The sequence below is a fragment of the Astatotilapia calliptera genome, chromosome 7 (genome assembly GCF_964374335.1).
Source record: "Astatotilapia calliptera chromosome 7, fAstCal68.1, whole genome shotgun sequence".
Classification (NCBI taxonomy): Eukaryota; Metazoa; Chordata; class Actinopteri; order Cichliformes; family Cichlidae; genus Astatotilapia; species Astatotilapia calliptera.
The window spans coordinates 68,272,872-68,296,269 of NC_137428.1; the positions used below are offsets into that span (position 1 = coordinate 68,272,872).

General features: G+C 44.7%; 1 protein-coding gene across 7 annotated transcripts in view; it reads right to left on the reverse strand.

Annotated features, from left to right (window-relative positions):
- LOC113027154 (solute carrier family 45 member 3) overlaps positions 1-23,398 on the reverse strand; it is a 48,324-nt gene that overhangs the window by 6,477 nt on the left and 18,449 nt on the right. For all 7 annotated transcript variants that reach the window (XR_013910165.1, XM_026176729.2, XM_026176730.2 and 4 more), the window contains 3 exons: positions 15,187-15,549; positions 8,520-8,710; positions 7,738-8,401 (listed from right to left, as the gene is read on the reverse strand). Coding sequence is in view for 6 of the 7 variants with exons in the window: in XM_026176729.2 (XP_026032514.2) it covers positions 7,738-8,401; positions 8,520-8,710; positions 15,187-15,334 (1,003 nt within the window). In the remaining variant the exon portion in view is untranslated. The remainder of the gene's footprint in view (positions 1-7,737; positions 8,402-8,519; positions 8,711-15,186; positions 15,550-23,398) is intronic.

Genomic DNA, 23,398 nt, shown 5'->3' on the forward strand with positions numbered 1-23,398 from the left:
CTCTAATAGGATATTATGGTCGACAGTATCGAACGCTGCACTGAGGTCTAGCAGGACAAGCACAGAGATGAGTCCACTGTCAGAGGCCATAAGAAGATCATTTGTAACCTTCACTAAAGCTGTTTCTGTGCTGTGATGAACTCTGATACCTGACTGAAACTCTTCAAATAAACCTCTGCAGATGATCTGTTAGCTGTTTGACAACTACTCTTTCAAGGATGTTTGATATACCATACCACCTTTATTTATAAAGCACTTTAACATAAAACCAGAGTTCACAAAGTGCTGTACATGCTAAAAGCATAAGTAAAGAAAATTAAAATGAGATAAGATAAAAGAAATAACTAAAAAACTAAAATAAATTGAAACATGTCAAAACAAATTGAGTCAACCCCTCTAATCAATGCCAAAGGCTTCAGCGAATAAATATGTTTTAAGAAGACTTTTAAACTCAGAGAGAGAAAAGGCCTGCCTAACATGCAAGGGTAGATCATTCCACAACTTTGGAGCAACTACAGCAAAAGCACGATCACCTTTAGATTTATACTTAGTTTTTGGTACCTTAAGGAGCTGCTGATTGGCGGACCTAAGGGAACGGGGAGGTGTATATGGTTGTAGTAGCTCCGAGAGGTAGGGGGGGCCAGGCCATTAAGAGATTTAAAAGCAAATAAGAGAATTTTAAAAACAATCCTAAAATATACAGTGGAGTGAAATTAAAATTGGGGTAATGTGCTCAAACTTTTTTTGTTCCAGTTAAAAGACGTGCTGCAGCATTTTGCACAACCTGCAGGCGCCTAATGGACGCATCACTAACCCCAAAATAAAGTGCGTTACAATAATCCAGCCTAGAAGTAACAAAGGCATGGATTACTGTCTCAAAATGCTGTTTCGATAAGATAGGCTTTATTTTGGCTAATTCCCTCAAATGAAAAAAGCTAGATCTTACAACAGCTCTGACCTGGCTTTCAAGTTTAAGATTTGCCTCTATTTTAACTCCCAGATTAGTGATGACTGGTTTAACATACTGTGCCAGTGAACCAAGATCTATAATAGTGGCCTCAGAAGCGCCACCAAAAACCATCACTTCTGTTTTCTGTTCATTAAAATGTAAAAAGTTCAAAGCCATCCAGGCCCTTATATCATCAAGGCATCTGAGCAGCGGGTCTACTGAGAAGCCATTTATCTTTTTAAGTGGGAAATAAATCTGGGAGTCATCGGCGTATGAAAGGAAGGCAAATCTCTGTTAGCAAGTTAGCGCGGATTGCCCCGTGCATGGGGCTGCATGGCACTAATGCATTAACGACCTAACCGCGCTAACGCATCAACGCCGTGCAGCCACACGGCGGGGACAATTCGTGCTAACTCGCTAACGGAGATTTGCCGCATTAAGATCCAGTCATCCACCCATTCACACACACATTCACACACTGGTGATGGCAGCTACATTGTAGCCACAGCCACCCTGGGGCGCACTGACAGAGGCGAGGCTGCCGGACACTGGCGCCACCGGGCCCTCTGACCACCACCAGTAGGCAACGGGTGAAGTGTCTTGCCCAAGGACACAACGACCGAGACTGTCCAAGCCGGGGCTCGAACCGGCAACCTTCCGATTACCTTACCTTACCTTCCGATGAGGCGACTGTTGTTGTGATTTGGCGCGGTATAAATAAAACTGAATTGAATTTAAATAATGTTAACAATAAGTGGAAATTTTTAACAATGTGATGCATCTAAAACCAGAGAGACAAGTCTTGATATTACAGGTCACAGTAGACAGTTTTTCAAAAGCAGTATATAATGATTAGAAACACTGTAAATATAATTTTCTAATAATAGCATTGCCCATTTAATTTCATCCTCTCGCTTTCAAAATATTAAAATGAAAACATTTCCATCTTTATAAAGATTCTCAGAATTGTTTAGTAATGAGATTTGCTGCCCAGAAAAAGGAAAGAAGGGCAAAAACAGTCAGTGGTAAGACTTTATTTTAAAAAGGACTTGCTTTTTATGTTCCCAGTTTGTCCTTCCAAGTTTCTCATGCTTAACCCTTTAAGACCTACCATAGAACCAAGTCCGCCAGAGCTTATATTATATTTTTACATGCTGTGGAGCCATTTTTGGGAGCATTTCAAGTTGATGTACATCAATACAACCATTATAGCCCAGATTTTAATACCGTAATATGTCTGCATTAAGTGCATAGTAATTACATAAATTGCGAAAAAAAAGTGCAATAAACTGCAAAAAAATTTAAAAATCGTTTTTGTTTTTTTAACATATATTTCTAGTTAGAGAAATTTAAGAGGCTTATCCCTCAAAACTGTAAATACAAAAAAGTTGCACAAAATAGTTTCCCACCACAAGAAATTTATTTTGAGTGTCTTCATAGTTTTATTTTTGAAATACACCAATTTCTATATACTGCAGGAAAAACGAAAATAAATATTATAGTGCAAATTTGCAAAAAAACAGCATATACATCAAAATAAACTATTTCCAGCAGTGCAATATGAGTCCTCAGCATCCCAGAAACGACACAGAAAGTCATAAAGTCAAACATAACTTTTGGGGCAGGGATAGCTCAGTTGGGGCAGGGATAGCTCAGTAGGGGCAGGGATAGCTCAGTAGGTAGAGTGGTTGCCCCATGATCGGAAGGTCGGGGGTTCGATTCCCCTTAACAGCTACCCTGAGGTACCCCTGAGCAAGGTACCGTCCCTACACACTGCTCCCCGGGCGCCCAATGGCTGCCCACTGCTTCACTGAGTGAATGGGTTAAATGCAGAGAGCAATTTCCCCACGGGGCTCAATAAAGTACAATAATGTACACACTTTCTTCTTCTAAAAAAAACACCAGTATAGGCTCATGAGGCCCTGATGGTAAAAAACTACATTTCCGCAAAATGACGTCACTTCCGGTTTTGGCCAGGACATGGCGGACATGCGATGGTTCGCCATGTCCTGGCGGAAGTGTAGGAAGTGTTACAAACAGCTGATCGGATCGGCAAAGCGTGTTTCTGGAATATTATGTTTTTGTTGCTGCAAGTGCTTTTTATGCAGTTTTTGCAAAGCTATATGTGGAAGTAAACTGTGACTTAGGACAAGCTAATGGCATAAGATGCAAGTACAACTCCTCCGGTTTCATATGCAAACAATTTTATTGCGCTAGCTCACATGGTTGCAGTGCTACCGGGATTTAAAAATAGTTACGCAAAACGGAGCGTGCAGAACACCGGCTCCAACCGGCTTTAAAGGGTTAAATGTCTTTATTTATTTATTTCTCCCAGCTGTGGTTCTGACCTCCAGGTGCTCTTGGTAAACAGTCAGGGTCAAGTTCAGTAGCATAGCAAGCAGCAGCTAACTTAACATGGAAGAGTATGTTTATGATATTACTCCTGGAAAGCAAAGTTAATGAGCTCCATTTTCAAACACTACCACATGTAATGAGCACTAAACTGTAGCCCTGACAGATAAGGGAGGGAGCCAGAATGCTACTGAATCAGCTGCAGAGGTGGGTAGTAACGAGTTACATTTACTCTGTTACATTTACTTGAGTAAGTTTTTGAAAAAAAATGTACTTTTAAAGTACCTTTTTTGCACAATACTTTTTACTTTTACTTAAATACATTTGTGAAGAAGAAACGGTACTTTTACTCCGCTACATTTGCAAAATTCGACTCGTTACTTTTTGAAAAAGTAATTAGTTTAACACATTAGATAACATGCTGCCAGTGGAGTTTCCGGTAACTTTTTACCAATCAGATGTGGCCATGCAGTCACATGACCAGTTTGAAACTGTGGCGGGCAGAGCGGCCCAAGCGTTTCAAAGTAGCGACACACGTAAAGAAGAAACATGAAAACATGGCAGAGCCAGTCGTCTACGCTAGAGCTGAAGAGGATGAACAGCCTTGGCCTCACATACAAAGGATGTTTCTCTTAAAAGCAGCACAAAAGAACAGCTCTGTCTTCAGTGAGAACAAAACAACAACTTTTCAGCGTGAAACAACTCAGCTCGTGTAACCTGAGTAAGTTTTCTCTAAATATCTTTTAGCTGTGGTTAGCTGGATGTCAGTCTTATGTTACAGTAGCTGTGTCCAGCTCGAGCTGCGAGTCATGTTTTCGGCGCTACGTTGTAGTGAGATAAGTTTGTGGGTGTTTTGTGCAGCTTCGGCTGTCTTTTTAACTGCTCGCTGGTTAGCTAGCGTGAGCTGTAAGCTAACAGCTAACCTGGTTAATGACGCTAGAGTTCCACGCACATGCAAACAGCTCGTCTCTACTGCTTTAACTGTTAAAACAGAAGGCAATACTGCGGCTGGCAGGGTTTATTATGTGAAACAGCAGCTTGTTTAGTTTAAACAGTCTGCATTAAGCTGGGCAAACACTGCGATTTTTTTCAGTCACGTTATTCAGCTCCTGCTCAAACTGTACAATTAAATCGCAGGGGTTAGAAGTTCATAGGTCACGATGCAGGTCTCACACTATACGGCCTGATGCTCTGATGCGACCTGTGCAAAGTTCTCTTTGCACAGTACAGCTGATTCAGCTGTACTGTGCAAAGACAACTTTCTGTGGTACAGATGTTACAGATAATGCACAGTGGTTACTCTTAAGAAAAAAAGGGGGCCATGCAACTGTAATCAACACAGATCACCGTCATCCGGAGGAACATCTGCAGACAGAAGGATGTGGCGTAATAACAGTCGCTGCATTTCGGATTAAACAAATGAAACTCAGACCTCAGATATGTGTGCTTTGGCCGTCTAGTTGACTTGAATGAACACGCTCTTTGTGTGCCGATTCCTTGACATTAATGCTTTTTGAGTGTGACATTCCTCATGGTCCAGCAAGCACCGGGACTAGGAACAGGAGAAAATTAGAAAGTAAACAAAGTAAAGAATGAAAGAGGCGGACAAAGAGGAGTATGAAAAGAATGTGGATGGATGGATAAAAATGTCAAATGAGAGAGGGCAAAAGGTAAAGGGGGGGGATCCCCAGATTTAAGGATACATTTATAGTATATATGGTAGCGGTGTCGGAAGGACAGCTAGACAGGTTTAGCTACCTGTAGTGAACAGGTGATTTCTTACTGGTTTAGAGTAAATTATATTTTCTTTAAGGTCATAATGGTCATTTTTCTGAGCATATTTGTGCTTCAGATAAAATGTTGTACTTTAAGAAAACACATATTTAGAAGCAAAAACTTGTGCGAGAACTCTTAAATATTTATTTGATATTTATTGGGAATCTGCCAAAAAGTATGGGAACATGTACTTTCAAGTTATTTTAAATAGATAATGGCCGCTTTGACCTACTTTACTCAACCAAGTAGGTAAACAGGGGGGGCGGGGTGGAGGTCAAACGCAGGGTATACATTTTTCTGGCTGGATGAATCCACCAAATTACATTCCAGGACTGTCAGAAGTCTGTACACCGTCAGTTGTTGGTTTGTGAAGTAAATGACGAGGAGGTAACTAAGAAATCTCCCCATGGAGCCAAGAAGAGGCAGTTTCAGTTGACCCATCTCATTTGTCCCGTCCCCAGCAGCAAACCATTCTTACACCCAGATTTCTTTGGTGGGACCCCAGCGTTTACGGCTCTTGTCCAGATATAAATACAAGTCAGCTGGAAGACGCTCCGTTCAGGAGAGAAGCTACAGGATTCCAGAGTGATTGGTACCAGTGCTGCAGAAAGTTGACGTTTCCAGTAGTGAGTGGTGCAGCTCTATTGATCTGGTGCCAAAGAAAGATGCAGAGATTTTGTATTGAATTCAGATATTTAAATTCCATGTCTGACTTTGATCCGTGCTTCACGCCTGGAATCGATGATCTGTTAGGAAAAACATCCTGGACCTAAACACATCAGCACTCTGAACTAAAGGATATCGGCAGCTGGCCTCAGCACCAGAGGTAAGAGAACTCACAGCCTTCGAGGGTATGTACCCGTTTAGTTATATCATTGGCCTCCAGGGGGCGCCAGCCACATTTCAGTGACTGAATTGCTGAGCGATATGTCCGAATTTTCAGTAGAATATCTGGATGATGTGGTGGTGTACAGTTGGGACTGGGAAGAGTAAATAAATCCTACAACATAAAGCCTCTTGGGTTGGGCATCAGCCCTCGCCGCTGCACAGGTACCCATAGAGTACCTGAGCTTTGTTGTTAGTTAGGCAGGGTCAAGCTACAAGCTGGGAAGTCCTTTCCTGTTCCACTGAGAGGAAGGGTGAGCTGAAAGGCTTCATATGCCTGGTTGGGTGGTACAGAAAATGTACCCCCCATTTGCAGAGAGTTGAGTGACTTCACCAAGAATTTAGCCCCTAACAAGGTACTAAGGTAATGGAGAAATGCACAAGAGCATTCAGAGATCCAGGCTGTTCTCCACAGCATTCATCGAGCCATTCATCCTGCAGAGATGCGGTCCTCCTACAAAGAGGGAGGCCAGTGTTATTCCTCTGTTGAAAGATGTTGGGCAGAGAGGTGAGGTACTTGATGGTAGAAATGAGTGTTTGGCAATGAAGTGGCATTTGAATCCTTCAGATATCATCTCTGCTTTGATGCCACTTCCTCATGGAGACTGATCATCACGCCCCCCAGTGGCTGTCTCATGTGGTGGCTGACTGACTGACTAGAAAAACTGAGTAGTGAAATCTTTATCCCTGCTGTAGTGAGAGGAGGTAATGAAAATGTATTCCATTACTGCTTTGCTGCATTTTGTTTTAGGTAATAACATTTTCTGGGCACAGCTGCACTTTAGGAAAACGTTTGCACATTAAAAAGCACAAACCCAGACGTCAGAACACGCGTGGGCTTGTATGGTTATATGATCTTAAAGTAAATAATATATTTGTGGGTGATGATGGTGACAGTTTTAATAGCAGGCTATAACAGAAAAAAATGTTACATGGCTTAACTGTCAAATTAAGTAAACTAAAATTAATTCAAATTTCATTTGTAAATTAAATGTTTGATAAATAAAAATAACTAAAGTTGGTTGGCACCAAGTCCTGCCTCTGCCTGGCATGATTGGTCACTCGGGTCCAATCAAACAGCTCAGCAGCTTTCTGTGGTGGGGACCCTTTTGCTGCGTAATTTGCAGTTTTCTGCACAGCGCAGCCCCTCGTTTAGAAACGAGCTTGTCGATGTGTTTGGCTGGTCTTTCTGTGGTGCCGCAGTGACTGTTGCTAACAGTCATCTAAAACAATGAAGAAATATTGCAGTAAATGGCGTTTTACGACAGCAAGAAATAAAAGCGAGACTGTATTATGAAACAATACATTTTTTTATATTGTCATCCGATATATTTCGGCATATCGCACAGCCCTAAGCAGGAGTGGAGCACAATACCTGAAATTTTGGAGTGGATTTACTTGACATGCTTTAAAAAAAAAAAGAAAAAAAAAAAAGGTAAAACTTCACAAAACGCTCACAATCCTATCTGCAGTGTTGTATCGGTGTGTTAGTCTCAGCCATCGTTTCTGTCTATATCAGATACCCTGAGACAGACCAGAAACGGATGCATGATAACAGATACACGGGATTCCAGGTCAGCTGTGTGCCACGATGACAAAAACAGGAGGACACGTCCTGCATCCGATTAGCACAACGAGCACCGGTAATCAGCTATTTGTGCATTTAGGACTTTTTTTTGGCAATGCCATACTGTCTAGAGCTACAAACACATTTATAAAGATGCAAGACATAAATCTTACATCATATGCACGTAATGTAAAAAGAGGAATCTGACCTTCATCATATCTTTGTTTGGACACACTCCCTGGTAATGCACTGGGCACGCCCTCATAAAGGCCTTCACCCACAAAGTCTGTGTAGAAAAGCATAAAAGACATGACAGCCATCCAGCTGCAGAGCTGAGCCACGCACAGCTGCCTCATCACCCGTGGAACGTGGCAGTAGCTCCTGTAAATGGCCGGCGTCATGGACCAGCATGTCCTCAGTAAGCACATCAGGGGTCCAGACTTGAGGAGCCTCAGCTTGCACTTCAGCAGGTAGCAGCACGAGCGTGGCACGCCACACCGGCCGGCCTCCATCACACCGGTCCCCGGCTCCAGTAGAGATCCCGACTCTCCCGCGCCGCTGTTGGCACAAGAGGGTTCCTCGGACACCTTCATGGTGATTAGCACACTGGAGATGAAGATGAGGATGAGGAGGGAAAAGAGGCACTCTGCTTGGCCTCCCAAGTAAACAGAGAGGAGGCCGTGACTCCAGTCCAGCGCAGGTAGCAAATAACCCACACAGCCTCCCAAGCTCACCATGAAGGAGAACATGGCAAAGGCTTGGCTGCAGTCCTCCTCATCCCGATACAAATCTGACAGAAGAGCCTCCAGCGGTGTGAAGCAAACTTGTCCACAGAAGTCAAGGAGCCCAACACCAAGGATCAGGAAGCCCACCTGGAACACGGAGGAAACGCAAGGTTATATGGAGGACACAGTCTTCAAACGAATAAACTCTCGGGAAGAATTTACCCTTTGTCTGAAAAACTCAAATTCAAACAAACATTTCACACACCTGGAGCGTGCGGCCACCCCATGCAACGCGGGCTGCCAGGACGTCAGCGTGGGGAATAATGAAAAGCGCCAGAAGGACTCCCATCGACAACAGCCAGATGAAAGGCCGCCTCCTGCCGTAACTGCTGTTGCACTGGTCACTGGCTGAGCCGATCAGGGGGATGAACAACAGGCCAAGCACTGGCCCGATGCCTGCAGGTACAACCAGGCAAACACAGAAGTCAGAGATCATACTAACAAACCATAAGATGCAAAGACAAAGCATAAAGAAACACAGACAATGTTGGGGAAAACATGTATTCACAGATGTCGATGTGGCGGAAAAATCAAAACCAATCCCTATCAACTCAAACATGTCTTTGCCACAAACACCAGTATGGTTAAAAGATACTAGAACTGGTCGAATGGAGCCAGATTTTTACTGGTTGCCTTAGATTCTTTGTTATCGACCTCAGGGGTGAACTGCATGCGTCTCTGCCATCATTAATGACTGCTGAGGTGACGGTTCCTACAGATGGCTCGCTGCCTGAAGGTAGCAGTCATCCTTCACACGTGGCTGGGTCTGGCTAATTAGAACACACCATGAGACGCTGGTCCACACAAGATCTAATGTGATGAGATCTCAGGGCTAGATTTTGACATTTAAGAAGGTGCCCCGTGAAGTACTCTTACATCATTTCTCATCAAAAGGAATTCGTGCGTGCCCAGTGGCCACGCTGTCCTTCATTTAAGTGTTTACAGAACGCACGAAAAATAAAAATACACAGAAGCCTGTTAATCATGAACGCTGTTCTGCAGCACCTCTAACGTGACACGTGTGTGTTAGAGTCCGGCGTAAAAGTAAAGCAGCAAATATGGGGAAGAAACTTAAGGTCAGAAAGACCCGAAAAGATCAATTCTACCACCAAAGAAACAGGTCATCGCTCTCGTTCCTCCAAACTGATCCAGCTTAACCGCAAGTTCCAGTTTCTGCAGAAAGTCTGAGCTCTGGTGGATCTGTGCCCTGCACCTGGAGGGTGGTTGCAAATAGCGTCTAAGTTTACGCTCGTTTCAAGTCTGATTATCGGTGTTGACTTGGTCCCCATTAAGCCCATCCCCAACGTAAAGGCCATCGCCCACTGAGAAATGCAGACAGGCTCTCAGAAAGGAGCCTCAGACTTGGAAAGTGGATGTTAAACGACAGAGCCCCAAACGTGGGAACACTTTTCCCAAGTTCGCCTGACTCTAATGGCTCTGAAGTCGCCCTGTGAGTTTCTTACCAACGGTGGCACCTTTGTCTCCAAAGAGACTAACGTTCAAAAAGTAGTAAATGGCCTGCATTTGTATAGCGCTTATCTAGTCCATAGGACCCCAAAGCGCTTTACACTACATTCAGTCATTCACCCATTCACACACACTGGTGATAGCAAGCTACATTGTAGCCACAGCTGCCCTGGGGCGCACTGACAGAGGCGAGGCTGCCGGACACTGGCGCCACCGGGCCCTCTGACCACCACCAGTAGGCAAACACGGGGTTAGTATCTTGCCCAAGGATATTTGGCATGCAGCCTGGGATCGAACCACCGACCTTCTGATTAGTGGCTGACCTGCTCTGCCACCTGAGCTACAGCCACCCAACATGGACACACAAGCAAGATCAATTTGCACTCTTTCTGCAGTTTGACAAGAAAGTGAAACATGAAGAGAATTCTTAAAAGCATGAACTGAAAGGAGCCACTTAAACTGGGAAATGGAGACAGGTAGAACAAATACGCTGCTGCCAGCGAGTCTACCCTTGATCACATTTCTCCCTCTGCAGCTGTGGAGGCCCCTCAAAACAATCCTTATCATCTACAGCTGGAAGTGTCACTGCATCACACATTCCCCACTCACTCTTACCTCTCCTAAACACAATGCAAACTCCAGTTTAGAAACACGCATGTGTGCTATGAAAAATAGCCAATACAATGAATAAAAAAGCGTCACATGTGCTCAACTAAACGTACTTACGATTAAATGCTAAAAAGCAGAACGCTCTCTGCCCCAGTAAGAGAAACTAGAGAAAGAAAGTAATTACTGTTGGATGAAGCAACCACAAATGGCTATTAGATACAGCAGACAGCAGCCATCGGAGAACTTGACACTGCTGCTTGGGGAAATTAGCTATAAGCCTCCCAAGACACGATATCCATCTTCATTCAAATAACATCCCAGCACTCCATTATAATACAAGCATATAGGAATTAGGTTGAAAGCCATTTCCAGATTGGCTTACGGCAGCGTGTTTGAGAGCAACGCTACAGTGAAATCATTTTTCTTCATATCACAAGCAGCTGTTAGAGAAGTGCAAGAGTAGGAGGGGATATTGTTTTATACAGCTGAATGGCCATTTCTGTTGTGCACTCTGAGCCTTTTGTTACGGTGGAATTATATCTATCATCAGTACAGTCACAAGGCAACGTCTCAAACAGACGCCTGCAGTGAGGACCACGGGAATGCCATTTGCACTTACAGGATAAAGCAACTATTCATATTAGCACACAGTACAAATGCTAACAGTCCAATCAGACAGGTAAAGTGAATAACAGTGATCGTCTCTTTTTCCTCAGTGGGGATGTTACTTTGTCACGTACGACCCACCGAAACGCTGTTGCAGACTAAAGGTCATGAACTCGTTTTTAGTTCGTAGTCCACATGTCGAACAATTTCAACTAAAGTGGGCCTTCCCTGTAAGCGCAGTCACCGAACCGGCTCATTAATGCAAATATCCAAATAGCCAATGCCATGGCAGCAACTCATAGTATTTAGGCATATACAGATGGTCAACATGGTATGCAGGCAACCCGCTGAAGTTCAAATCACCAAAACTGGACAACAGAAGATTGGGAAAATGTTGTATTGACTTCTGCCTGAATTTGGCGTCAACAACATTAAAGCACAGATACATGGAGCCTTGTATCAACAGTGCCGTTGGTGTAATGGTCTGAGTATTGCTGGTGACCCTGTCTACACCGACTACATCCTCTGATGGCTTCCAGCAGGATGAAGCAGCATCCCGCAAAGCTCAGACATCTCAAACTGGTTTCTTAAACACGACAACGAGTTCACTGCACTCCAATGGCCTCCACAGCCATCAGATGCCAATCCAATAGAGTATCCTTTGGGATGTAGTAACGCAGGGGATTTGGTCCATTTCAGCTTCACCACCTTTGGCTGAAGCTTCCAACGATTCAGGCTACGTCCACACTAATGCGTTTTCTCTCCGTTTTGGCCTCCCGTCCACGCTGAGACGGCGTTTTCACTCAAGGAAAACGCAGCATTTTGAAAACGTATACATTTGAAAACTGTTGCAGTGTGGACAGCGAAAACAGAGACTATCGAAAACGATGACGCATGTTAGTCATGTGATGCAGTCATGTGACTAATTAAACAAAGATAGCGGAGGGCATTATACAGCAGTTGTTTTGTTTGAGTTTAATATCAGTCTGCATGCGCTCCAGAGAGCTTTTCTTCAAATTCTTTAATTCTCACTCGCTTTTGCAACTTTGTACTTTTGTGTTACTCGCAGCAACAACTCCACCTCATTGTGAGTCCATTTAACAAACTCGGTGCTTTTCCTCAACATTCTGCCGCGACGTTTCAAAGAGCCGGAAAGTAAATAAGCGGCAGACAGAAATGAGGCAGGTCGAATCTTCTTGCATTTCACGCATGCGCAGGACTGGAACGTCAGCGTTTTCGGCCTTTTCAATGTGGACGCACAACTCTGAAAACGACTGAAAATGCTAGTGTGGAGCGTTTTCAGACATAAACACAGTTGTCAAATCTATCCGTGCTGGTGTGGACGCAGCCTCAGACCTGTGAATAAATGTATTCATTTGAAGAACTCCTCAAAGGGTAGTGCTAACGATCTCAGGGACTGATTACCAACCGGCTGCCAATCAAGGTGAACTTTTAGCTCGTGTTCCAAGAATAAGAGAATGCTTCAAATCAAATTATCGTTAATAATAGATCCACATTAAATGTAATTTGCCTCATTATAATTTAATAATAGCATCTTGACATTCACCCAACACAGCTGAAACACCTCTGCACCCTTTTGGAAAGAACGCGTTTGTGTGAAGAGCGGTTACATCCATTACCGTCATCATCATCAAAGGGGAAACATAAGCATGTCATCACTGTTTATTAGTTTGATTTCGAAATGAGTGTGAGCTGAAGAAACTGCGGGTTTGGAGAAATGGCCTTTTGTCTACCACTCTGCACTACTGAGCCGTCGCCATCACGCCTCACACCAGAAACGGTATCGGTTATAGGCAATAAGATCATCGAACCCTACACTCGTGACACAACCTATTAATTACTTTCAATGAAATCAGTCCCGGTGGGGAAATTCCTGCTCTCCATTTATACATTTTGCAGGTCCAGTGGGCATTTTGGAAGGTCCTTACACACCGGCGTGAGCAAATAAGCCTCAAATACATACAGCACCAGAGGCAAAGCCAATTATGCTTTAGTGAATTGCAGTGTTCGTCAAGTTACTTGAAAAAAGTAATCAGTAACTAATTACTGATTACTTTTGAAAATAAGTAATCCCATTCCTTTACTGATTACTTATTTTCAAAAGTAAGTTAATTAGTTACTTTTAAAAAAAACAAAAAAACAAAACAAAACAAAAACAAAAAAAACCACGATTTACAACCTGAATAGGTAACAAAGCGATAGATCTTTAAACCCAATTCTATTTTCTGCATAATCCATCATACAAAATGTAATCAAATGGGAAAAGCCTTTTTTTAAAACTTGATTTATTAGTTGTAATCTTTTAACTTTATGCATCAAGCAAAAATTAAATTATCTGCAACATTCTCTGACTGGAAGAAATTAGTTTAACATTTAAACCTATTTTCTGCACATTCCAGCACATAAAATAAAATATTTTTTGTGTTTACACTCAGTCTTTCAAATAGATGCAAGTAAAACACAGCAGAAAATAAATAAAGTCAGCAGCCCTGTTGTTCTATTTTCACCTGTTTAGCAGGAGTGGGGCAGGCGGATGTTTGCCGTGGTGCAGGTGTGCCGCAGCGGTCAGTGGAAGAATCTGGGAGTTTCTCATTCCCCTGGTAGCGCACTTGGTGCTTGTTTTCTTCCCGCGCACAGCGGGCACTAATGTTTTTGTCACTTTTTACAGAATCAAACTCAAAGTAAGGTCAGTACTTCCACGCTTTAAACGCTGCACGCTCATACTCTCTCCTGCACTCCATATATGATCCATTGTTGATCTGCACACAGCTGTTGTCACGAACGTCGCACTCGCTTACGTCACTGTCATGAGACATTCTCGCAAAAAAAAAAAAAAATCAAAAAAAAAATCACGGTTTTAGTAACGCAGTGTGCTTACGGGAAAGTAACAGTAATCTAATTACCTTTTTTGCAATAGTAATCCCTTACTTTACTCGTTACTTGAAAAAAGTAATTGGATTACAGTAATGCATTACTTGTAACTCGTTACTGTATTTTCATGTAAGCAACAAAGTTGGGTTAATATGTTCACATTACAGTGGCTCCAAACACTGAATGAAGCAGCTCTGTGTGTCTGACGGTCTGGAGGACGTGGCTCTTCCTCCCACAGTTCTCCTCCCTGCTGCCTGATTGCCACACTGACAAAACAGGTGAGTTGACCACTTACCTCCATAAAGACCTCAATTATGTTTTTATGACCTAAATGGAAGATGGCTGCCCCGACGCGTACTCGCACTCCCATGCTACACCCCCCACTGTGACACACAAATTTAGCTGCCACTGGATCTTATATACAGTGCTTCTGCAAAAATTAATGCCGATAGCTTTACACTACAGCAAAACCTACGAAATTCACAGAAACCCTGCTTTTTGTCCTTTTGATCTTCCTGCAGATGCACAAAAATTATGTTTATTAGTTTGCAACGTATAAAGTGTCACAGAATCGCTGATCAGTGTTTCCTTACAGTATATCTGGGCCGAAACACCCAGGTACTATTATATAAATTATATACTATATATCATATTATTATTGGAGATAATGTGTCATTCAGAGTTAGTGGACTAGACCAGCGGTCCCCAACCCCCGGGCCACGGACCGGTACAGGTTCGTGAGTCGTTTGGTACCGGGCTGTGAAAGTTATGGTTTTCACGGTTTTTATCGCCGCTAATAAAGTTACACAATTACACAGTGAATTCGCCTTTATTATTATTATATTTACAAAATACCACAGTTTTTGTTTTGGTCGTATAATTTTATTTTTTTATTATTTTTCCGCTGCACCTTAAAGGCCGGTCCATGGCGCTAAAACGGTTGGACCGCTGGACTCGAGCACAGTCTCCTATTCGGTCCTTGCCAACCAACCAGGCCTAGCTCAAGGCAAAAACCAATGTTTTATACTGGTCTGGTTTTTGTGTTTGTTTGGGTTTTTTTGTCAAAAACACTCGGAAACAGGAAATGCTCATTATTAGTCACTCTGAACCAGCCATCGAGGAGATAGACAGGACACGCAGCTGAAACCTGCAGGGTGGGCGGTCCCACCTTTGCCTTTCATGTTTAACAGAAAGAGATGAAACGACGAGAGAGCATGAATACGTGTACGAGAGTGAGGCTTAAGTGCATGCAAACACCCACACCGCGAGGTGCCGAAAAGGCCTAGTAATTAGCTTACCTAGCACCATGGTCATGTACCGCTCTTCTACTCCAGCCTCCAGCAGCAGTGGAGGAACGTATGTGATCCCAGCTGCCACACAGATCTCCAGGCCACAGGTCAGGGAGTTCAGGAGAACAAGACGCCAATGAGACCTCCATCCAGGCATATTTACAGAGGCTGGGTCGCCTTTCCTTCCCTCTGGGATGGTCACTACTGGGGGCAGGGAAGGGGGGAAGGATCTGGATAGGGACAAAGGGGGGGATGAGGGGAAGCAGATGGTGCCCCGGTCGGACCTGAGGACTGTCGCAAAGGGACAGCAGCAAAGACACTTTGATGTCTCAGATGACCTGGAGGATTCATCCTCTTCTCAGCATTCTGGATCTGAAGAGCAAAAGAAAAGCTTTCAGTGCACAGTCACATCATGACCATCGTGCAGAAATTACCAGTTTGAAAGCTGAAATAAAACCTGAGCAAAACCGATTATTCACAGGATGACACCTGTAAAGCCACAGATGTCAGTGGCTTCAGGTTACACAGGGGATTATCAGCATCCTTGTAACAGAACACAACCTCAAACAGGTTGCATTATATGTTCCAAAGACACGGAAATGGCAGCAAAAGTCAAAAAGCAATGATGGATTCTCTGAGCTCTTCACCAACAGCTTCAGGGCAGCACGAACAACAACAGGGAAAGCAGATGAGTCAGCTGGAGCAACGTGGCAAACCATTTGCTATGCAAATTACTCTCTGCTGTTTTCCTTGCTCGCTTTTTTCCGCCTCGTTTTAAAATATGCCAGAGATGTAGAAAAAAATTAACCATTAGCTTTCGGAAAAGTTGAATTTCTCTTTTCTTACTATCCCTCACCACGACACTTGACAGGAGCACCAGTATTAGCACCCACACCTCCCGGAGCCTACACTGTCATTATTGCATTATTGAGCTCTGATTGGAGCTTTAGTCACATATTCTGCAGATTATTGTTGAACTCAATGAGCAATAAAAGATCTTTGCTGGGCAGAAAGGATCAGGCAAGATGATCAGTCGAGTCACCTGTAACGTATACAACACGTCATCCCATCACCTAACATAACGACGACTGAGACAAATTGTCGGCACGTTACGCGTTCTGAGGCGTGAGACGGGTCAGAATGAACCTATACATGTGTTTTACATGTGACATGAAAATCAACCTAACAAATCGTCATGTATGTTAAATCTGTTCACGTCCTGATCCTGAATCACTTTGGAAAACACGATGTAGTAGCGTTAAGCTTACGCGAATGGACAGCTGGAGTCTCTGCTTGAGCGTGCCTTAGCGCCACGAGCGGCTTTCTGTTGGATTCAACTGACAACCCAGAGCGTTTCATAAGGACTTGGAATAGCACCTTTCGCATTAGCATGTGACGCCCAGGGGCGGGGCAAATCATCAGTATGTTACGCGTTGGGAATGATAATGCTCTGACTGTATATGGCAGGGGTGTCCAACTCCAGGCCTCGAGGGCCGGTGTCCTGCAGGTTTTAGATCTCACTCTGGGTCAACACACCTGAATCAGATGTTTAGTTCATTACCAGGCCTCTGGAGAACTTGAAGACATGTCAAGGAGCTAATTTACCCATTTGAATCAGCTGTGTTGGATCAAGGATGGGTCTAAAACCTGGAGGACACTGGCCATCGAGGCCTGGGGTTCCCCAACCCCGGTATATGGGCTCAGCATGCCAGACACTACTACAGGATCCAATGTGATGCCAGATAGAGGCAGACTGACAACACCGTCATCGACAGTTTGGTCAAGTTGGTGCTTTTAGGTTCAAAAGAACAACAACTGTATCCTTATTGATCACGTTGACAGACGACCCAAACACACATTGAAGCATACGTTCTCCAACATGTTTTTAAAAGTTGTTTAATTCTAGTCAAATCATAACAGCCTCGTGAAACTCTCACTTTCCCAATCAAACAGCATGTATTCACTCCATATACCTGAAAGTGCTCCAATCATTCACCCGAACATGCCGATAAGGCGACCAGTCTCTCAGTGTTTTGAACTGAGTCTGAAAACCAAAAGCAGAATCTTACATAAACTGAAATATCTGGAAACAGCAGAAGAGGCAGATTGATGAAAGTCCTCTAAATAGAAAACTGCCATCCATGAACATCCATGTGCAGATCGCACTGCTTCCTGGAGCAGAAAATAAACAAAAACACAACCAAGAGAAACACTGTCGTCATCATCCACCAATGAGACGGTGTGTTCTGTTAAAGCAGAGGGGCAGAGCACGAATGGTCAGAACAGCCACAACCACAAAAACAAGGCGCTATATTTGCATTTAGTGTGACATTTATCTGCCAATGCTGCCCATCTGTTCACTCCCAGCAAACAAAATGGATGTGATCATCTCAGACGAGACTCGGTTAAGCACAGATGGGTTCAGTCGGTATTTCAAGGACTTTCCACTTTGCTGGGTGGGAAAAAAACCCAAAAAACCTCTTTAAAAAACAAACAAACAACAAAACATACAGCATACACTATTATATATTGTACATATATTTATTAGTTTCAGGTTGGCCATTCTTGTATTTTGCTCGTTTGTGTTGTTGTGTTTGCACATCTCTGTTGCTTGTGGGGCTCGCACACAAGAATTTCACTCGCATGTGCTGTGCCAGTGTGCCTGCACATGTGATGTGACAATAAAAGTGATTTGATTTTGATTTGAAACAGCTGATAAAGACATAAAATAGTGGCCAAGCCATTTTCCCCACCAGTGGCTTTTGAATAGTATAAGGTGTTAGCTAAGAGGTCCATTTAAAATCTCTGATGCCTTTCACATCATTACAAATCAGGGACATTAACTGAATGCTATCAACACCACTGCAAGACTTCCTCAGGCATTCATACATTCCCATCTTTGTCATTATGACACTTTTGATATAGAGGCTCTCTGAGAATCTGAAGGACAATGCAACAGTGTTAGCAGGCCGGGCCGATCAGGCGCCCGGGTCACAGGGAGAGAGAGGTCCATTTCACACCCGTCAGATCTTATTCCCACCCAGCCTGGACGCACTGAAAGACACTCATCAGGGGACCAGCCTTTGCCCCTGGGCCTGTCTGGCCACTACAACCCCCTACCAACATTCTCTGTGTGTGTGTGTGTGTGTGTGTGTGTGTGTGTGTGTGTGTGTGTGTATTTCTTCCTCATCCTTCCTCTGAGGTCAGCTTTATCTTTGACCTGCATTCTCAGAGGAACCTTCTGACATCTTTATGGTTCTCGGTGTGAACGCCTTCCACCGCAGCCCCATCTGACTCTGTTAGACTGAAAAAGTGGCAAGAGTACAGAAATCTGATTTTCCCAAATGCGCGTCAGATTACAGTGTTTTGGAAATGAAACTGTGTCGAACTAAAGAAGGACTGCAAGACAGCAGTGCAGAGTGACATTCATTCATGCTCCTTAACCTCCTAGGACCTGCGTCCACCTATATGGACATCCCATTTTGTGTTATTTAGACCAAAATACTTAATTTTGCTCTATAAGGGCCTGATATCCACTTACGAATATCCTCATATGTGGCTCTCATTTTTTTTAGAAACAAAAATAAGGTTAAAAAAATCTCTCTCTCTCTCTCTCTCTGCCCAAATATCAAACAAATTCAGTTTTAAAGCAGAACGGAGCTTTCAAGCTCTCAAGTCTGCATGTTAGGGAGAGGGGACAAAGGAGACACACACACACACACACACACACACACACTCCACTGCTTACTTAATGACACCTGACTCTACAATGCATTGCAGTCATGACCTTCATCTTCACGTAGCCTCGGAGACACAAAGGCACGCTTAGGCTGTTAGACAAATGACTTTCCTGCTGCTCACCTGACAAATAACACAACCGGAGCCAGACAGGTGACGGCGAGGAGATGGAGGCTGGTTTACTGTTGTCAGCTCTCCTTTTGCTCCATTACCAATTCCTATTCAGCCTCGCCCCCTCCCAACTCACAAAAATCAGCCCTAATGACTCCGAGTGGTATTCTTAGAATACAAAACAGCCTTTGTATACATTGTGCCAGGGAGAGTAATTTAATAGAGGGAGGTATTAACTCCAGACTAAATGTTTTGATGCAGGATTCTTATAGACTGTAAGATACAGGAAGCATGTTTGGGTACGAGCGGAGGGTCTCGCAGCAGATATCAAGGTTTGTAAGAGAAGAGCGGAAGGAATTGTTTTGAGATGACATCACAGCCAAAAACACAGCGGAGGCCGTGGCTGCAGAAACAGCAGGAGGCTCTGGTTGGCTGCTTGGCTCACGCTGAATGGCTGCAGCACTATAGCCGCTCTGCCTCTCCGGTTCCTGGACATTAATGGACCCAATCGTCCGCACTGAGAGACAAGCAAGACCAGTCTTTATGCAGACCGCTTGTTTGGCCAGCAAACCTTTTTCTATGGCTCTCTCTGTAAAACAAGACAAAGTTAAGCTGGACCTTTACTTGGTCCTGGAAGCTGCTTAGAGAGGAGCACTGTAGAAAAGTAGCAGGTGAAAAGGAAACAAACAGGTTACACCTGGAAGGTCCTCGAGGTGGGCTCCCATCAGACATGGGATCGCTACAGAAACAAGTATCAAGAGGCCAAATTAGACCCAAATTATTGGATTACCATCCCCGTTTAGGAATTCAAAACGTGCACCAAGATGAGATCAAGTAAAAAAACCAACATACTTTTACTAAACAAATGCTTCAATCTCTTCTTTACACGTCAGTTCAGATGGTTTTGCTGCTTTGCACATTAACTGGCATTTGAGCTGCTTTGGCTTCCTGATTTGCGTGACTTCAACACTCAGCACGCGAAACCAAAGCCTTTCACAGGTCCGCTAGGGTCAGAGACACGTAAAGTTCGTGGCCACACAGTGAGTGCAAGGGTCGTGCGGACATCTGCGTGCCATTTATCGATTTGGTGACGTGCATGTATGAGCTTTATGTTACTACGAACCAGCTGCACATGCGTCACAGGTGAGTACGAGGGAGCGACCGCTCATTCAGTCCTCTCCAACCGTCCACGTCTGCATCTTCCCTCAGCATGTGCATAAGCATACATTATTAATTTGTCTCCAGGGGGTAAATGAGACTCTTCTTCATCCTGGCGTTGTTCCCGCTGGTGCAGGGTCCGCTCTTCGGCAAAGGTTTGGTTCTACATTTGGTTCTGTCCGAAGCGTCCTCAGGCGATGCGTTGACGGTCTTAATGTCTTCCTTGATTTTGTCCATCCACCGTTTGGCTAAGCTAAAGCTAACACCACACCGGCTGCCTTTACCCAGTATTTTTCTCGCCAATGGCCGTTCTCTGGCAAACAAAATGGATGAGATACGGCTCTCCATCACTAACAACAGACGGATTATGGACTCAAATGTCATGTTTTTCACCGAAACATGGCTGAACAACAGCTGCCCGGACAATGCTATCGAGTTAGCAGGACGCCACACACACCGAGCCGACAGGCTAGCAGATGACTCCGGCAAGACCAGAGGTGGAGGTTTGTGCATTTATATTAACAATGCTTGGTGCATGAACTCCACTACTACTGAGAGTCACTGCTCACCTAATACGGAGTTTTTAATGGTCAAATGCAGACCTTATTATCTCCCCAGAGAATTCACTTCGATCATACTCACTGCCGTGTATATACCCCCCGACGCTAATGCTAGGTTGGCCATGAAAGAACTTTCTGCAGCCATTAACAAACACCAGAATAAACACCCCGAGGCTGCTTTTATTGTTGCTGGCGACTTCAACCACACCAACTTAAAGACAGTCCTCCCCAGATTCCACCAACATGTCTCCTGCCACACCAGAGGAGACAAGACTTTAGACCATGTGTATTCCAACCTGGCTGGAGCCTACAAAGCCACACCCCTCCCCCACATTGGACAATCGGACCATCTCTCCCTGTTCCTCACACCTCGGTATTCACCACTCATCCAACGTGTGAAACCTGCTGTGAGGACAATTAAAGTGTGGCCAGAGGGGACAGACGCAGTGCTCCAGGACAGATTTAAAAACAAAGACTGGAATATGTTCACCCACACAGACCTGGACCAGTACGCCTCATCTGTACTGGATTACATCTCCAAAACCACAGACAGTGTCACCACCCAGAAACGGATCACCATGTACCCCAACCAGAAGCCTTGGATGAACCGGGATGTTCGTCTCCTCCTGAAGGCCCGCAACACCGCCTTTAGGTCAGGAGATGCACACGCCTACAGCACAGCCAGGGCTAATCTAAAGAAGGGCATCAAAAAAGCCAAACACCATTACAAAAAGAAGGTAGAAGAACACTTCTCCAACTCCAACCCCCGACGCATGTGGCAAGGACTCCAGACCATCACAGACTACAGGACCACCAAACCCTCCCCCGCATCCTCTGATGTCTCCTTCCTCAACGAGCTCAACAACTTTTATGCTCGTTTTGAGCGAGGGAACCCCACAACCACAACCAAAGCAGACATGACGCCAGACCACCAACCTCTGACTCTCTCCCCCACCGATGTAGGAGCGGTGCTGAGCAGGATCAATGTCCACAAGGCTGCAGGTCCTGATGGCATCCCCGGGCGTGTTCTCAGAGCGTGTTCTGGGGAGCTTGCAGGAGTGCTCACAGACATATTCAATCTGTCCTTGGCCCACGCTGTGGTACCGGCCTGCTTCAAATCCACCTCCATCGTCCCGATACCCAAAACCTCCAACCCATCTTGCCTCAATGATTACCGCCCAGTAGCACTCACCCCCATCATCACTAAGTGCTTAGAGCGACTGGTCCTAGCACACTTCAAATCCTGTCTCCCCCCCACCCTGGACCCCCACCAATTCGCATACCGCCGGAACAGGAGCACAGAGGATGCAGTCTCCATCGCAATGCACTCTGTCCTCTCACACCTGGACAACAACAACACCTACGCCAGAATGCTGTTTATAGACTTCAGTTCAGCATTCAATACAATCCACCCCTCACAACTCATCAGGAAACTGACAGACCTGGGTATCAGTTCCCTCATCTGCAAATGGTTACTGGACTTCCTGACCAACCGCCCCCAACATGTCCGGCTGGATAACCGCTGCTCATCTACCATCACAATGAACACCGGTGTACCACAAGGCTGTGTGATGAGCCCTTTCCTCTACTCCCTCTTCACCCACGACTGCAGACCTGCTGATGGTTCCAACACCATCATTAAGTTTGCAGATGACACCACGGTGATTGGCCTCATCAGTGACAACGATGAGGCCGCCTACAGGGAGGAGGTGGATCGTCTGGCTGAGTGGTGCGACAGAAACAACCTGCTGCTTAACACCGAGAAGACCAAGGAGCTCATCGTGGACTACAGGAGGAATGCTGACCCACATCCACCCATCCACATTAAGGGGACGGCTGTGGAGCGTGTGAGCAGCTTCAAGTTCCTGGGAGTCCACATCTCCGAGGATCTCACCTGGACGACCAACTGCTCCAAGCTGGTCAAGAAGGCTCACCAGCGCCTCTTCTTCTTGAGGACTCTGAGGAAGAACCACCTGTCCTCAGACATCCTGGTGAACTTCTATCGCTGCACCATCGAGAGCATCCTGACCAACTGTATAACAGTCTGGTACGGGAACTGCTCTGCCTCGGACCGGAAGGCGTTGCAGAGGGTCGTGAAAACTGCCCAGCGCATCGCCGGAGCACCACTTCCTGCCATAAAAGACATCTACAGGAAGCGGTGTCTGAAAAGGGCTGGGAAAATCATCAAAGACCCCAGTCACCCATCACATGGACTCTTCACCCTCCTGCCCTCTGGGAGGCGCCACAGGAGCCTCCGGACTAAGACCACCAGGTACCGGAACAGCTTCTTCCCCACAGCTGTCAGACTCCTGAACTCTGCCTCCTGACATCTGACCCACGTTAAACTCATGGACTGAACATACACACACACACCCACAATGGACAACTGTACCCTCAAACACAATAATAACATGGACTGAACCACCATTCACAACCACCAGCACTTTATATAGCCTCTGTAGAAACTATCTACACCCTCACTTATCTTAACTGCACTACTGTATAGCTCTGTGTAAATAATCATTCTGTACATTCGATAATCTTTAATCCTACAACTGTTTACAACTTGCATAGTTCCCATTTCTGTATAACTGTATATCCCAGATTCTGTAAAGTTATTTATTTCATATTCTGTATAGTTTTTCATATTTATA